Here is a 16,431-nt window from a genome sequence, read left to right as displayed (position 1 = left end):
TCGCGCCAAAAGTAAATGTAAATTTTGTAAGTGGACAGAAGGAGTACAATATTGTGTTATATTATATAGAATATGCACCGTTTGTCTTTACTATACATACGTGTTGATTGAGTTGAACTTAAACGGTCACTATATCACAATTAAATAAATCCTAAACTCTAAACATTAATGACTGTTTAATTAGTTATTTTACACTAAAAGGAATTTAGTTGGTATATATATATATATATATTTATTTATTTATTTAATTTTGATATTTTATTCGAATGATATTTTATATATAATAAAATTAAATAATAAAAAATAAATAAATAATTGTAAAATGTATAAAACATCGTTTTAAAACTATTCAAAATTTTCTCCTTAATCTAAAAAACATTTTGAGTATTTTTCTTTTAGTGGATTGGATTTGAAAGTTAAATTTTATATTTAAGTAATACTCCTTCCGTCCCAAAAGACGTCTTATTGGATATTGACACGGAAAGTAAGGAATAATAGTATTTAATTGAAAATGGGTATAAAGTAGAATTTAAAAGACTAAAATGTTCTTATTTTTTGAAGGATTTTTAAAAGTAAGTTAGAGTAATAATTAGGGGTAGTTTGAAAAAGTAGGTTAGAGTAATCATTAGAGGTAGTTTGAAAAAGTAGAAATAATTTTGTTATAAAGTGGGGACCACACTTACTAAATAAGGAAACGAGATAATTGTTTTGGGACGGAAGAAAATAGAAAAACAAGACAACTCTTTTGGACGGATGGATTAATTTTTTTGTCCCAAACGAGAGTATAAATTTGATTTTTTTTATTATAAATTAAAAAATAATACTCACTCGTTTCGTCAAAATTATTTTTATTTTTTTTTGTCCGTCCGTTAAATTTATTTAATTACTATATTTGTATAATTAAAAAATCAATATTTAAATATTATCCTTCATTCAACACTTATTTACGACAAATACCACTGTATTCTCTCTTAATTCTTTTTAATTACTAAATAAAATTTCAAAAATACCCCAAATTACAGTTTAATTTTTTTTTTCACTTTTCAATAAAATATTTATTTTTCTTAATTTCATGGGCATTTTTTGCTGATGGAGAATAATATCTTATTGGTTAGTAGAAGTGTACAGGATGATTTTAATATTTTTGTCATTTGTATACATAATAGTATATTTGTAGTAAATGTACAAATTAAAGATATTTTAATATTTGTATATAATTATTTTTAGTGTTATAAATTGGACACTTTCGACTAAGACACACAAAAATAAAATATATATATTTAATTGAAACGTAGAAAAATTTTTAATATACTATTTTATAAAATGAAAATAATTACTGTTTTTAGAAATATAAATTAAAATAATAAAAAAGTGTGTAAAACTTGAAAATAAAAATGAATGATAAATAGGAGTAGTGGTTGGTTAAGAAAACACGTTGGCCTAATAAAGTGTGCTTATTATATAATGTTTGAATTGAATTTTGGAATTTGATAACGATAAATTTTAAATTAAAATATTGTTTAATATGATATAAAAAAATAATTTTATTAATAATAGATTAAAATAAAATTTAAATTTAATTTAATATAATAATTATTAAAAATAATGCATAAATTCAAAATCTACATATGACCTTAAAATAAAGATCCTAAATCATGTCGACGACAAGGAATACATACATCAACGTCATCCCTTACTATTTTAATTTCTAAACGTAACAATTCTTACCACAACCACCGTTACAATATTATTATATACATATATATATATATATATAAATGATGAGTCGGTGGTGTAGGGGTTGAATTTATGACCGTGAGGTCGGGGGTTTGAACCCCGACGCCTCAGGCCACCTGCTACATATGGTTGGCCTAGTGTTATTTATCCGTCGGACTTTGTTTGCAAAGTGTTAGATTAGGTTCAAATTGATTGAATATTATATTTTTTTTTTGTAAATTTTAACATTATTTATCAATAATAATTTTTTTTTTAATAAAAATTACATCAAATAACTTTTTATATCTCAAAACATTACATTAAAGCTTTTTATTATATTACTTCGTCCCACATCTTATCACATTTTTCATGTTTGTCCGTCCCATATATTAGGTCATTTTTTTTTTTTGAAAAAATATTTTACATTCAATTACTCCATCATTTCCATAAATATACTTTTAATTGGGTTGGACACGAGATTTAAGTTGGTAAAAAATATGGATAAAAGACGTTTTTGCCCTTGTGAATATATTAGTATAAAAAGCAGTGACAATTGTGTAATAAAAACGAAAAAGTATGAGTAGTTTTATAGTGATTTGATTATTTATGAAAATAAGACTATTGTTTTGGGATTAACAAAAATGGTAAACCAGACTATTGTATTGGGACGGAGGGAGTATATTTTAAATTTTATAATTTATAATTTTATAAATTTCTATTAGACTAATTAGCTATCTTGATCTTAATGTATAACTATTTGTATTATATTTTAATTAATTTTATTAATACATTTTTAATTATTTACTAATCATACATTTCATAAATTCTAGTGTCTACAGTAGATATGATACCATATTAGGATAAAAAAAATATTTTACATTTGAATTATATTTAAATTTTATAATTTATAATTTTTTAAATTTTTAATGAGTTATTTTAATTATAATATTTTATAAACTTTTAACATAATTTATCTACAATATGTTTAATTTTAAAAAATAGTAATACAACATTTTTTTTTTCTGAAAGAAAATAGTATTACATTAGATATATATACTATATATATATTCTCTTACAAAATATTTTACTCCTACTGTTACGGAGTAGATGACCCTTTTATTCCGAGCACAATTATTTACATAAGATAGATTAATAAGTTATAATATTATTTTACGTAATACTGTATTATTTTTATATGAATAAAGTTTTTGGTATTTTAAATATATAAATTAATATATATATATGATTAAAATAATAATATACATATATTATTTATAATACAAATAAATAAAAAAAAAATATATTTATAATTAATTTAAATATGTTTTATAGAACATTTGAAATTTAAACGTACATAAAAATATTTATTTATTAATTAATATAGATAAAAATAAAAAAATATTGTATCTTATATACAAAATATTAGAAATTTTAATTAAATTAATTTATATTTGTTAAATATATTTACAATAAATACAATATTTTTTAAAATAAAAAGAAATCATATAAAAAAATAAAAATTATCTTATGACAGTGGAGGGACGTAGGAAATATTATATATTAATTTTTTCAAAAACTTCTAAACTCCTAACAGTTGTCTAAACATAGCCTTATTTCTATCCTAATGTGAGCCTAAATTTTATTTATATGAGTGTGATTACTCATACGATTTTACAATAATACATTACCAATTAATTATTAAACATATATATATATATAAATAATATTTTTTTTTAGCATAATTTTTTCAAATTTTACTATTTGGACTATGCGTTTCTCCAACCTCTCACAAAATATCTCATCAAATATTATTTTCATGTCAAACTCAAACCAAATTTTTTTCAAACTCATCAAAAGAAACACACCCTATACTTCCGTCACTTAACACAATATATATTTTTCTATTTTTGTTTATTAACATACTCCCTCCTTCCCGCGAGGGATGAGCCCTTTTATTAGGGATACGGTTTTTTAGACAGTGTAAATTAGTAATTTATTAATAATAAGTTATGATATTGGTTTATTATTTTTTATATGAATAATATTATTGGTATTTTAAAAATTTTTAAGATTATATCTCGAAAAAATATATGCAATATGAATATCATTTTGTAGATTAGTTTTATAAAAAATGAGGAGTTTTAAATATAGATAAAAAAATTATGTTAATTGAGGAGAAAATAGAAATAAAGAGGTTTTGAATGAGTCGTACGGGTAAGATGCTAGAAGTTTAATTAAATTAATTTATATTTGTTAAGTACGTTTAAGATGGATAAAGTTACCAAAAATAGAAAGGGGTCATCTTTTGTGGGACGTATTAAAAAAAAAAGGTCATATGTGGCGAATGGAGTATTTAATATTAAAAATATCTTTACAATTAACAACATATTACATATTATTTGTTTTATATTACACAATATTAATATATTATTTTTCTCAATTTGTATTATAGTGTACAAATATAATATTACATCAATCCGTCAAATTTATGTCTAAATTTTCTTCTATTGTCCGCTCAACTTATGCATAATAAACTATTTTATCCCTATAATTCTATTACCTCTATTATAAGAAATAGTACTCCATCCGTCCTATAACAAAGTATAAATTTTTTATTTTAGTTCGTTCCATAACAAAATATTCATTTCATTTTTTAGTAACTGTACTGTACTGTCTACCTAACATTACAAATATTCTTGCAACTTACAGTATATTTGCCGTTACTTTTATATCACACATATTAATAAAGTTATTTTAGTTATTTCTATTTTATTTCTACTGTATCCCAATATAATATTAATATTTTTAAAATTATGTGAAAAAATAAATTGATATCTAATTATGGGACGAAGGAAGTAATAAATTTATCGCTTATATTTTTTCTTCTTTATACAACCAAAATTACATCAATTTTATTTTCCAGAAAAAGGAATACTCATATTTACAAAGTTCATGTGCAAAAATCAAACGAATAATTTTAAATAATAATAATAAAAAAAAACATTAATTTCTATTAACAATTTGCCGTATGTGTTTTTTTTTTTTTTTTTTTTCATATTCCCATCAAAACAACACCTTAAGGGTGTGTCAAATCAAATACTTATTTTTTTATTTTCATCTGTCCCGGTCCAAAGGAGCCCCGAGAGGTTTTGTAGTATATTAATAAATAATAATATTTTATTAGTTATTGGAAGTGCGTAAGAGGTTTTGAAGTTTTTTACCTTTGACTTTATGTAAAAAAAATAATTGTACGTGTAATAATATACTTGTAATTTAAATACAATTTAAAGGTATTTTGTTATTATGATATGATTACTTTTACTAAAATAGGAAATAGATACTTTGGAGCGAGACCGACGATAATTGTAAAAAATATATTTGAGTTGAGGCGAATGATATATTTTTTTTATATTATAATAAAAATTAAAATTTACATTTAAATTTATATTTAAATATTAGTATTATAATGAGTTGTAGTGAAAAAGACGAAGATACCGCTGTTAGTATTGTGTAATATAAAAGTAATGATATTTTATGTAATATAGTGTAAGTTAGAAAGATATTTATTATATTAATTAGGTAATACCTTGTTTTGTATGGATGAAAATGGAAAATGACAATCATTTAATGGGACGGAGGGAATATTAGTATTATAAGACACCGATGAAAATATTTTTGCAAAATATTACGTTTTGATATAAAAATTAATATTCAAATATCAACATAAAAAAATAAAAATAAAATAAAAATAAATAAGACCCTTAAAACAGAATATAATTCTAAAAATTAAATTTAAATATAAAGTATCACACGTTACTATTCTAATTCAAAATTTTCACTATTAAAATCCCATGCCCTAACTCAAGACCTCCAAACAAACACTCCCTAAACAAATCTATAATAATAGTAATAATAAAAAAACAGCATCATGGCATCATTATAATATCAAAAGACACATTCCAAAGGCAGTATACATATATTCAAATATTTTCACAGCTTTTTTGTACTCTGCTTACCAATTACAGCAATGATTGAGTTCCTTCCTGCGTGGTCCAACACCCACAAACCCTTTCATTTTATTATTAATTTGTTCGTCAGCAACCCAAATTTTTCATTTCCTTGCTCTTGATTATATATATGGTTAGTATTCAATCTGGAGGAGTTGCTGTCAACTACAGTTGAAATTCTTGGCACGACGGAGGGGGAGAGACCCGATATTAATCTTCTGCTGATGCCCGCAAACAAAGTCAAAATCAATCGAGGATTGCGGCCGCCCCGCCCTCTTGTGTCGGCCGCATCGGAGCTTCCGTTCCGGATACTGTTTCATTCACGTTTTGGGTAAATCCACCGCTGCTGCTGATTTTTGGTTGGTAACCGACGCCGGATGTAGTTTTGTGTACATATGTTTTTGATAATTTGTGGCGAATTTGAGTGTTGTGCTTGCATTTCCTGTGTTTTTGTTGTGGTTTTTGTGTTCGGTGCATTTTTTCCTCATAGTTCTAATCTGGTTGTGGCTGTTTGCTTTCGTTTTGGGGGTTTGAGAGGTGGAGTTGTCGTGGAATCGATTGGGGGCTTTTTTTTTTTTAATTTTTTTTTGTAGATTTTCAGTATGTTTTTGTGGTTAATGATTTGATTTGGAGTCGATTAACAATAACTTGAAGTTATCGAGAGTTGAGGTAAATTTTGGGATTTTGAATGTTGATATCCGTTAGTTTGCATATCTTGGATTTCTGTAGGTAAACCTATCCGGATTGAAATCTATCGATGTTCTGTAGTTATATCTTCATAAGGAATTTTGTCACTTTATTTTGAGAAAGTGAAGGTTCCTCCATGGATGGGTTTGTATCTTTCCCTTAGGAGCAGGAGACCTGAGTCCATAAGATTTGACAAACACACAATTTTATGGAGTCTTCAGTTCATTGAAGTTATGGTATACACTGTGTTTTAAGATTTAGGGTTCCTTAGGCAAGAGGAGGAAAGGAGATGGTTCCTCCTTATCTGCTTCTCAGATCTTGTTTGATGGTTGCTGTTCTCCCTCTGCAAGCTGAGATGTTCTGCTCAATGAAATTCGAAAAACTAAATCAGATTTGGTCTATTCTTGTTTGACACAGCTATGCTCCTGTGACTTGTAGAATTTGATGATTATTTCCTTGCCAAGATGATGTGAGTTCTGTTTAGTGTTTTGAAGGTGTTCAGTAGATCCATCTATATGATTTTTTACTTTTATCGTTATTGTTGTTATTATTATTTTTTATTGAAACTTGAAGTATTTAATTCTCCTATCTGCAAACATCTGAATCTATGTTCTGCTCAATGAAATTCTATAAAGCTAAATCAGATTGGTCTGTTCTTGTTGGACACAGCTATGGTCCTGTGACTTATAGAATAAGAATTTGGCGATTATTTCCTTGCCAAGATGATGTGATTTCTGTTTAGTGATTTGAGGTGTTCACTAGATCTATCTATATGACTTTTTATTTTTATTGTTATTATATTATTATTTTCGATTGAACTTGAAGTATTTAAACCTCCTATCTGCGAACATCTGATTCTGTTCAAGCCTTTCATTGTATCTATTTTACTAATTCATTGCACAATTCTTCACTGTTTATGATTCTGATAAGAGAAGAAAATGTGATCCAAGATGGTCTATTGCAGGTTTTTATTCTTTGGGCAAACATATATTGATATATCGGCATCAGGGGGACATGGGTGAATATTACTGTCGGAGGTTCAAGGGAACTAGGCATCAGCGTTACTGATTTGAATTTTCTCTGGAAGTTGCTTATTGTCTCGATAGAATCATTTCAATGTTCTAGTTGAAATGGAGGAGCGTAGTCCAGAAAAGGTTAATGATCAATTACCTGTCCATAGGAGTTGGATGGAGGGTATGGTTGCAGGATTGACAGATAGCATTTCACAAGACCCAAATATGGAAGACTCAATTAGCAATGCAGGAGAACTGCTGAACTTTGATGCATATGCTGGATGGTGTAACAGCCCCGGCTATTTAGCTGATCAGATGTTTCCCTCTTTGTGTTTGTCCCCTCAGACGGTTCCATCCACTTCTTCAGCAGGAAAAGATGGATTGAGTTTCACAAATCAGTATGGTTCAGTGATTTCCATGGGCGATAATGACATCATCCAGGATTCTTTTGCAAGCGGAAATAAAGTAATATGCGGTGATATGAACAGCCAGTTGCAATTTGGTTCAAGTTCTCCATGTGATGGTTTCAGTTCAATGGAGGAGGTATATGATGGCACAAGCAATTGCAATAAAAAAGAGGATGTAGGGAATAGCCTGGTTCCAAGGGTTACTATGCCATCATCACTGGCTGAGAAAATGCTAGGAGCATTAAATCTTTTCCAAGAATGGTCTGGAGGAGGTATTTTAGCTCAAGTATGGGTTCCAATGAAGAACGGGGATCGGTACATCTTAAGCACTTGTGAACAACCTTATTTACTTGACCAAACACTTTCAGGATATCGTGAAGTGTCTAGATTATTTAATTTTGCTGTGGACTCAAAACCAGGTTCTTTTCCAGGGCTCCCAGGCCGTGTATTTTCCTCAAAGATCCCAGAGTGGACCTCGAATGTGGTGTATTACAATAGGACTGAGTACCTGCGGGTACAGTATGCTGTTGATCATGAAGTCCGAGGATCGATTGCTTTACCTGTATTTGAGAATAATTTGCTAGGGAGCTCATGTTGTGCAGTGCTGGAATTGGTCACAATGAAGGAAAAGCCTGATTTTGATCTAGAGATGGAAAATGTTTGCCGTGCGCTTCAGGTTTGTCTCAACCATTTTTCTTCGCCTTTTATTGCAGGAGTACATGATTCACATTTTTGTATCTACGATATCTGTTATGGCTACATTATTCGCTTAGAGAGTTTAAACTCGAGTTGTGAACACTTTCAGGCGGTAAACTTAAGGAGCGTTATACCTCCAAGACTCTATCCTCAGGTTTCCATCGAACCTCTTTCTTTGATTTGATTGCCTTAATTCATTCCTTTCTCTTTAATCACTTGGTCAGCCTGTTCGTTATAATGATTTTCAGTCTCTCTCCGAGAATCAAAGATCAGCATTAGCTGAGATTACTGATGTCCTTCGCGCTGTTTGCCATGCTCATCGACTACCCGTGGCACTGACATGGATACCATGTAGTCATGCAATGGAGCCTGGCGAAACAGTTAAATTGTGCGATGGAGGGTACAACAGAAGAAGATCTGATAAATGTGTACTTTGCATCGACAGTACTGCCTGTTACGCCAACGACAGTGACATGAAGGGTTTCGTGCATGCATGTAGCGAGCATTATCTCAAGGAAGGACAAGGCATTGTTGGGAAAGCTCTTCAATCTAATCAGCCCTTCTTCTTCCCTGATGTGAAGGAATACCATATAAGTGAGTATCCGCTCGTCCACCATGCCCGGAAATTTGGTCTAAACGCTGCTGTTGCAATCAGGCTACGAAGTATCTACACCGGTGACAATGACTACGTACTGGAGTTGTTTCTTCCTGTTAATGTCACCGGAAGTTCTGAGCAGCAACTTTTGCTTAATAATCTCTCTAGCACTATGCAGAAGCTTTGTAAGACTTTGAGGACTGTTTCGGACGCCGAATTGCTTGAAACAGAAGAGTCCTTAGTTAAATTGGAGGATGCCGAAGCGAGTAAAATGCCGGAAATGAGATTGCCTCGGAGGAGTTCTGAACATTCGTTTATCAGCGGAGATACAATCTCTAGCATGGAGCTTTCAACCAAAAATGTTTTGGAATTGACAAATCCTAGAGGAGAACCTAATGTTCCTCACGAGAAGGTAAGTTATGCACGCCTTAAGTTTTTATCGTTTTATTGCTAAGAATGAATACGATCTTTTATGCATTTCTAAGCTTCTTCCTTCGGTGGCAATGCTCTTGTTGCCTTTTACGACTTTGTAGAGAACTACTGGATCGAAAAAACAGATGGAGAGGAAGCGGAGCACAACGGAGAAGCACGTGAGCTTGAGCTTACTTCAGCAATACTTCTCCGGGAGCCTTAAAGATGCTGCAAAAAGTATCGGTGGTGAGTAATTCGCGAACTCAATCTCATGTATAATTCACGGCGACATATGTTACAAACATTCGACTCTGAATTCTTTCATTTTTCTTGTTTGTAGTGTGCCCGACTACGCTTAAAAGGATCTGCAGACAGCACGGCATTTCTAGATGGCCTTCGCGTAAAATAAACAAGGTGAACCGTTCCTTGAAGAAGATACAGAGCGTGCTCGACTCAGTCCATGGAATGGAGGGAACATTTAAGTTTGATACATCCGTAGGCGGGCTTGTACCCGCCGGCTCTACCATCCAAGAGCTGGACTCGGGAAGAAACGACAACATGTGCAGCGCAGATGACTCCATCAAAGATTCGGATTTGGTAACAAATACAAAATCTGCGGGCGCATCATCTTATCTGGAAATCGGAACTGATCCCATCTTGAAGCCGAGTCCTCCGCAGTATCTGCACAGTCCTCAGAAGTCTCAATCAGCGGCATTAGATGTTCGGCTGTCGTGGCCTGCTAGTCTGAGCAATGTCCCTTGGACAACCTCTCCGAAATTCCCTCCGCCTTCAGGAGAATGGCCATTAGTCGATGATAATAGTAAGATCCCCGCAGCTTCAGATATCCATTGGATTTCTTGCGACTCCACCTTCCCGAACCAGGCTGTTCTTGCCGAGACGGGCGCCAAAACAAACGACGACTGTGCGACGAACCAGGCTGCTGATCAGAACCAACCAACGTCGTCAGGCATGACAGACACGTCGAGCGGGTCGCAATCCGGCTCGATGATTAACGGTAGCTCATCAAGCTCTAGAAGCTTCGGGAAAGGGCAGAATCACAAAACAGAGACAGGCTTCGCCGACAAAATCATAGTCAAAGCGACGTATAAAGAGGACACAGTGCGGTTCAAATTCGATCCCAGCTGCCGGTGTCTTCAGCTTTACGAAGAGGTTGCAAAGAGGTTCAATCTCCAGATAGGCCAGTTCCAACTCAAGTACCTTGACGACGAACAGGAATGGGTGATGTTGGTAAATGATTTGGACCTCCATGAATTCCTCGAAATCTTGGATTTTGTCGGCACTCGCAACGCGAAGCTCCTGGTTCGCGACGTGCCGGTTGCCTTAGGAAGCTCCGGTGGCAGCAACTGCTTCTTGGGAGAATGCACTTGAATCTCCACGAACCCTGTACAGGTGCACTTGTCGATCTAGTTTTTTTTTTTTTATATATCGATCTTGGCATGCCGTAATATAGTAGTATTACATATGTTTTTGAATTTGGATTTTGTAAGAAAAAAAAAACATATGCATGTGTATGTACGTATGTATAAAGGGTGCAAAATATTTAGGATTATAAAGTCGTGTTGATTATATAGCATAGTATGTATTCATTAGGCTAAAGCTTAGTATTCGACGAAACTGCATATTGTTGAAGATCGATTGTTCTAAGTTTTGGGTGATCAGATTGGAATGAAACTCTGGAATGGATCGGAGATTGCTTGGCAGAAGGTATATCCGAATCGACAAATGTTCTGTCGGGTAAGGTAAGAAGCTGATGTTGTTCTTAGCGTTCTTACTTCTTGCGGGTTTGATGATCTTTCTTGGTTGAGAAGAAGCTGTAGATGGGGTGGGGTGGGGTGGGGTGGGGTGGGGTGTCTGAAACATATAATTAGCCTCTACTCTACAGCATGTTGTGTGAATTTTCTTCTTGTTGTTGTTGATGATAAGGAGATTTTGTTCTTAATAAGTTATTGCTCCGATGTTGTCTTGTAGAAAGATATAGAGCGTCTCTATTTAGTACTATAATTTAGATGTTTTTTTAGAGTGTAAATTATAGAACAAGCTGTTTTCGATAAAATGCACAAAGCATTTGTATTTTATGTAAAGTTTGCAGGAAATACTTTTCTTTTTTAAAAATAATGATGTTTAATTTTAAATTAATACCTAGATTAAATAAGTTTTATATAAATAAAAAAAATATAAAATATCTTAAATAAATTTTTTAAATAAATGATCAATTATTTATAACAACAAAGATTAGAGTGAGTTTGTGTTATGTTTGTGTATAAGCTATTTTTATTTTTTTTGATATATTGTGTAATTTTATTTTTTTTAAAAAAAATAATATGTAATTTTTTTTTTTTGAAAAATATCATACTCTCTCTCTTTCTCATTCAAATATATTCTTTTTTTTTTTTGTCATTCAAATTTATTTTCGTTTCCTTTTTTAGTAAAAACATACCATTTTATTTTTTGGAAAGTGATAATTTTATTTATTTAAAAATAATGTATAATTTTATTTTTTTAAAAGTGATACTCCCTCCGTCTCATATACCGTGTCCGCTATACTATACTGTAGACACGGTATTTTAGGAGGGATGTAATTAATAGATAATTAAAAATTTATTAGTGAAATAATTATCATATAATATAAATAATTATAAATTAAGATTAAGATAACTAATTAGTTTAACTAAAATTAAAAAAAATAAATTAAAAATTTTAAAATGAGATTAAAGTGTGTAATCATTTTCCAAAAAAAAAAAGTGACATGAAATGTGTGACGGACAGAAACGGCAATGTGGATATGGTATGTGGGACGAAGGAAGTATAATTTTACCTTTCGAAAAATAATATATAATTATATAGTTTTTTTTTAAAAATAATGTGTAATTATATATGTTTGGGTTATATTATAAAAATAAATTAAAATTGAGGTATAATTTATAAATATAAAAGTTATATAAAATAATAATAAAAAAGGAATTTATTTTTTAGAGTAAAAATTAAAATTTGTGATTACAGTAAAATATACTGTAGCTATTGCAAAAATGAAATAACGAGTTGAAGATGGTTTGAGTAGTAACCTATACTCCACTCCATTTTTGGAATGAAATTTGGGGAGGGGTTCCAAATCACCCCCAAATTCCACCAATTTGAGTAACATTGTACCCTAAAATGGAGTGGAGTTTGCGTGGTGTTTGTTTGTGTATTTTTTTTTTACTTTTTGAGATATAAGGTGTAATTTTATTTTTTTTTAGAAAATGATATATAATTTTATATTTTGGAAAATAATATATCTTTTAAAAAATAATGCATAATTTTATTTTTTAAAAGTGATATATAATTTTACTTTTCGAAAAGTGATATATAATTATATATATTTTTTAAAAATAATGTGTAATTATATATATTTGAGTTATATTGTAAAGATAAAGTAAAAGTGGGGTGTAATTTATAAAATATAAAATAATATAAAAGATGAATACATAGAGAATATATTTTTAGAGTGAAAATTAAAGTTGATGCTGCTGCAAAAATGAAGTAATGGGATGGAGATGGTCTAATAAAAAATAAATTTATTGTATAAAATTCAATTATTGTATTAGTACGCTGGAATATTTCTATTTAGTTTTGTCTTTGTTATTATTATTTGATTTTATTCATTTTGTATTATGTCTATAAATAGCCCCGGCTATATTATTAATAAAATGGATAAATTGATTTTTAGAACTGGATCTCTTTACTATTTTAGTTTTGTAATTGGAGGTTGTCTTGACATGATTCTGTAAGTAAAATTTTTTCGCAATTTAGTCTTCAATGTGGGTGTGGCACTTGCGTGACAGGCTTACGAACGCGTGTCGTCTAGGTCAGCGCCATATGGCTGCGTCATATTGATTATGTTTATTTTTTAAAATATAAAAATTACAAATATAAAAATAAAAATAAAATATATAAAATTAAATAAATTAAAAATTAAAAATTAAAAATAAAATAATAATAACAATAAAAATTCAGCGTCACGTGACTTTTAATAATTTATATATTAGTATATTTTTAATTATATTATTTATTATTTATTTTAAATATAAAAAATATAAATTATCCACGTAGCGGCCATATGGCGTTAATCTGACGAATAATTTTAATTTTTATATTTTTTAATTTTATTTTTGATTTATTTTTTTATTAAAATAATAAAATTTAAAAAATAAAACGTGTTAGCCGCGTGACGCTGATATGACTGATAGTGTCCGCCAGCCTCCCACGTAGATGCCACATAGACATTAAGAACTAAATTGAGAAAATTTTCCACTTACGAGACAATTTTAAGATAACTTCCCGTTACAAGATTAAAATGATAAAGGAATGCAGTTATCAGATTAAAAAAATAGTTTACCCAAATAAAATTTATTATTTTCCTTTCAAAAATGCATATGGTATAAAAGTCAAATTCCTCCCTATAAACCTTAAAAAATAAGCGATTCAACTAGATCATTTTGAGTATATACACACAATACATATACTCAACATCAATCCAAATAGACATACAATAATTATCGAATGTCTTGTGTTGTGACGAATTAGGATTAATGATCGAATAACAAACAAAAACAAAAAGAAGATACAAATTTACGTGGTTCACCAACAATGTATTGGCTATGTTCACGGACAAAAACGGAGAGCAAACTTATTGAGGACGACATTGTTACAGATTACAAATTTCATATCTCTAAATTTATTCAAATAAACTAAGAGAATACATCATTATACTCAGCGAAACCCCCGTAAAAATTCAGCGAAGTGGCAAAGTAGATTCAAGATATATCAACAAATCTTCACATTGACTTGAATTCCACTTACAGATGTATCATTACAATGCCAGATGAACAAATTCATCTATTCTGCTTCAAATTTGCCCTTCCTCGAGCAACTACCAGCTTATGACATTTAGCAAATTCAAACAATGTCAAACTTGCTATGAGAGACCGTTTTGGTGAATATATCAACAGGATTATCAGTAGTTCCTACTTTTATCACCTTGGCTCTCTTCTCGTTCCTAAAAAAATGATATCTCACATCAATATGTTTAGTTCTCTCATGGTGGACCTGATCTTTGACTAAACAGATTGTACTCAAGCTATTACAATACACAACAAGTTGATTATGATGTAGACCAAGATTACCAATTAGTCCTTTTAACCAGATTTCTTCGTTAATAGCTTCTGTCAAAACTCAGCGAAGTAGAAAAATATATTCAAGGTGTATCAACATCTTGGATGAATATTCACCAGTATTATCAAGACGAATTTTCTTTATTGGGTGATCTGAAAATTGTACTCGTAATCTAATTATTTGAGCAAGTAACCTCGCAAATGCCAAATTTCTGGGGAATAATAAATATACTTGCAATCATCTAATAGATGCATCGATAAGTACCATAAATTATCTAAATGGTCACATGGTGGATCTACTGACCCACATATATTACCTTGAATTCGTTTTAAAAATACAGGAGATTCAGCTTTCACTTTTGCTGGTAATAGTTTAGTTATTAACTTCTATTTTGAGCAAGTAACACATTTAAGCTCATTTGTATTGTATATCATTTGATTTTTCAAAGTATGGTCATGTGTATTTTTAATAATTCATCTCATCATAATATTATTGGGATGCCCAAGCCGGTTATGCCAAATAATGAAATCTATAGACTTTTGGTCTATCATATATGTTTCAACTGCATTAATCTTTGTATAATGTAACTCGAAAGACAAGGAAGACAATTTTTCTAATATATATTTGTGTCTATCAATGAGTTTTGTAATAAACAAGAATCCATTATTTGCCTCATTTGATATTTCAATATGATATCAATTTATGCGAATATCATTAAAATTTAGCAAATTCTTTGAGATTTGCTAGAAATAAGTGCATTTTCGATTTCAAGTTTTACTCATCCAGTGAGAAATATTATTGCTTTTCCTGAGCCCTCAATGAATTTTGCACAACCACTTATAGTATTCACCTAATTTTTTTCCAACTTTATGTTAGCGAAATTTCTTATATTTTAGGATGATGTGTGTTGACGCACTACCAATAAGATTTAACTTGTCTTTTATATTAGGCTAAATTACACAAAATTCACCTGTGGTTTTATGAAATTGCTTCTAAAACTGCGTCAAACTCCCTCGTGGTTTTATAAACTTTGCATCTAACCCCTTCAGCGGTCCTTATTTAACGGTATTTGACCTAAATGCGCTCAAACTGCAAATAATTTTTAGAATCTCAATTTCTAAACCCCTAAAATTACAAATATATTTATTCTATATATATATATATATTTAACCTAAAAAATAGTAAAAATAAACTCTTAAAACCTAAAAAAAATAACTATTTTTGAGTATATTTACTATTTTTTTAGGGTAAATATAAAAAAATAAATATAGTTGTAATTTTAGGGGTTTATAAATTGAAATCGTAAAATTTATTCGCAGTTTGAACGCATTTAGGTTAAATACCGTTAAATAAAGACCACTGAGGGGGTTAGACGCAAAGTTTATGAAACCACGAAGGAGTTTGACGCAATTTTAGAAGTACGGAGGATTTGGTGCAATTTGATAAAATCACGGGTAAATTTTTTACAATTTAGCCTTTATATTATTTATTATAGTGCGTTGATGCACTATTTATTATTATTATTATTATTTAAAATTTTATTATTTCTTAAGATATTCTGAAATAGCATGGTTTGTTGTTTTTATATAATAATTTCTATAAATATTATTAAAAAATAATATACACATAGCATATCATCTCATATATATCATATATTTGACAAGAAATTTGAAATTATTTTGTTTTATAAATTTTAAATTTAAATAATTAATTAAAATTTGTTAGAA

The 16,431-nt window shown here is 29.8% G+C and overlaps 1 protein-coding gene across 3 annotated transcripts; it reads left to right on the top strand.

Moving 5' to 3' along the window:
- The first annotated feature begins 5,716 nt into the window (after positions 1–5,716).
- On the top strand, positions 5,717–11,395 carry LOC127242609 (protein NLP9). Of its 3 annotated transcripts, XM_051262202.1 has the most exons (7): positions 5,717–6,082; positions 7,375–8,506; positions 8,636–8,680; positions 8,775–9,533; positions 9,655–9,778; positions 9,873–10,942; positions 11,213–11,394. In XM_051262202.1, exons 2-6 carry the CDS (start codon positions 7,541–7,543, stop codon positions 10,919–10,921), a joined length of 2,943 nt encoding a protein of 980 aa, XP_051118159.1. In that variant the 5' UTR covers positions 5,717–6,082; positions 7,375–7,540; the 3' UTR covers positions 10,922–10,942; positions 11,213–11,394. The 3 variants fall into 3 exon arrangements, with proteins under 3 accessions (XP_051118159.1, XP_051118158.1, XP_051118157.1); XM_051262201.1 differs by having other exon boundaries at positions 5,718–6,054; positions 9,873–11,395; XM_051262200.1 differs by having other exon boundaries at positions 5,718–6,082; positions 9,873–11,395.
- Positions 11,396–16,431: the final 5,036 nt, after the last annotated feature.

The sequence above is a fragment of the Andrographis paniculata genome, unplaced genomic scaffold (assembly GCF_009805555.1).
Source record: "Andrographis paniculata isolate CXL003 unplaced genomic scaffold, ASM980555v1 Contig87END, whole genome shotgun sequence".
Classification (NCBI taxonomy): domain Eukaryota; kingdom Viridiplantae; phylum Streptophyta; class Magnoliopsida; order Lamiales; family Acanthaceae; genus Andrographis; species Andrographis paniculata.
Note: the sequence above shows the minus strand (reverse complement) of the source record. Positions and strands in the feature narration are given on the sequence as shown.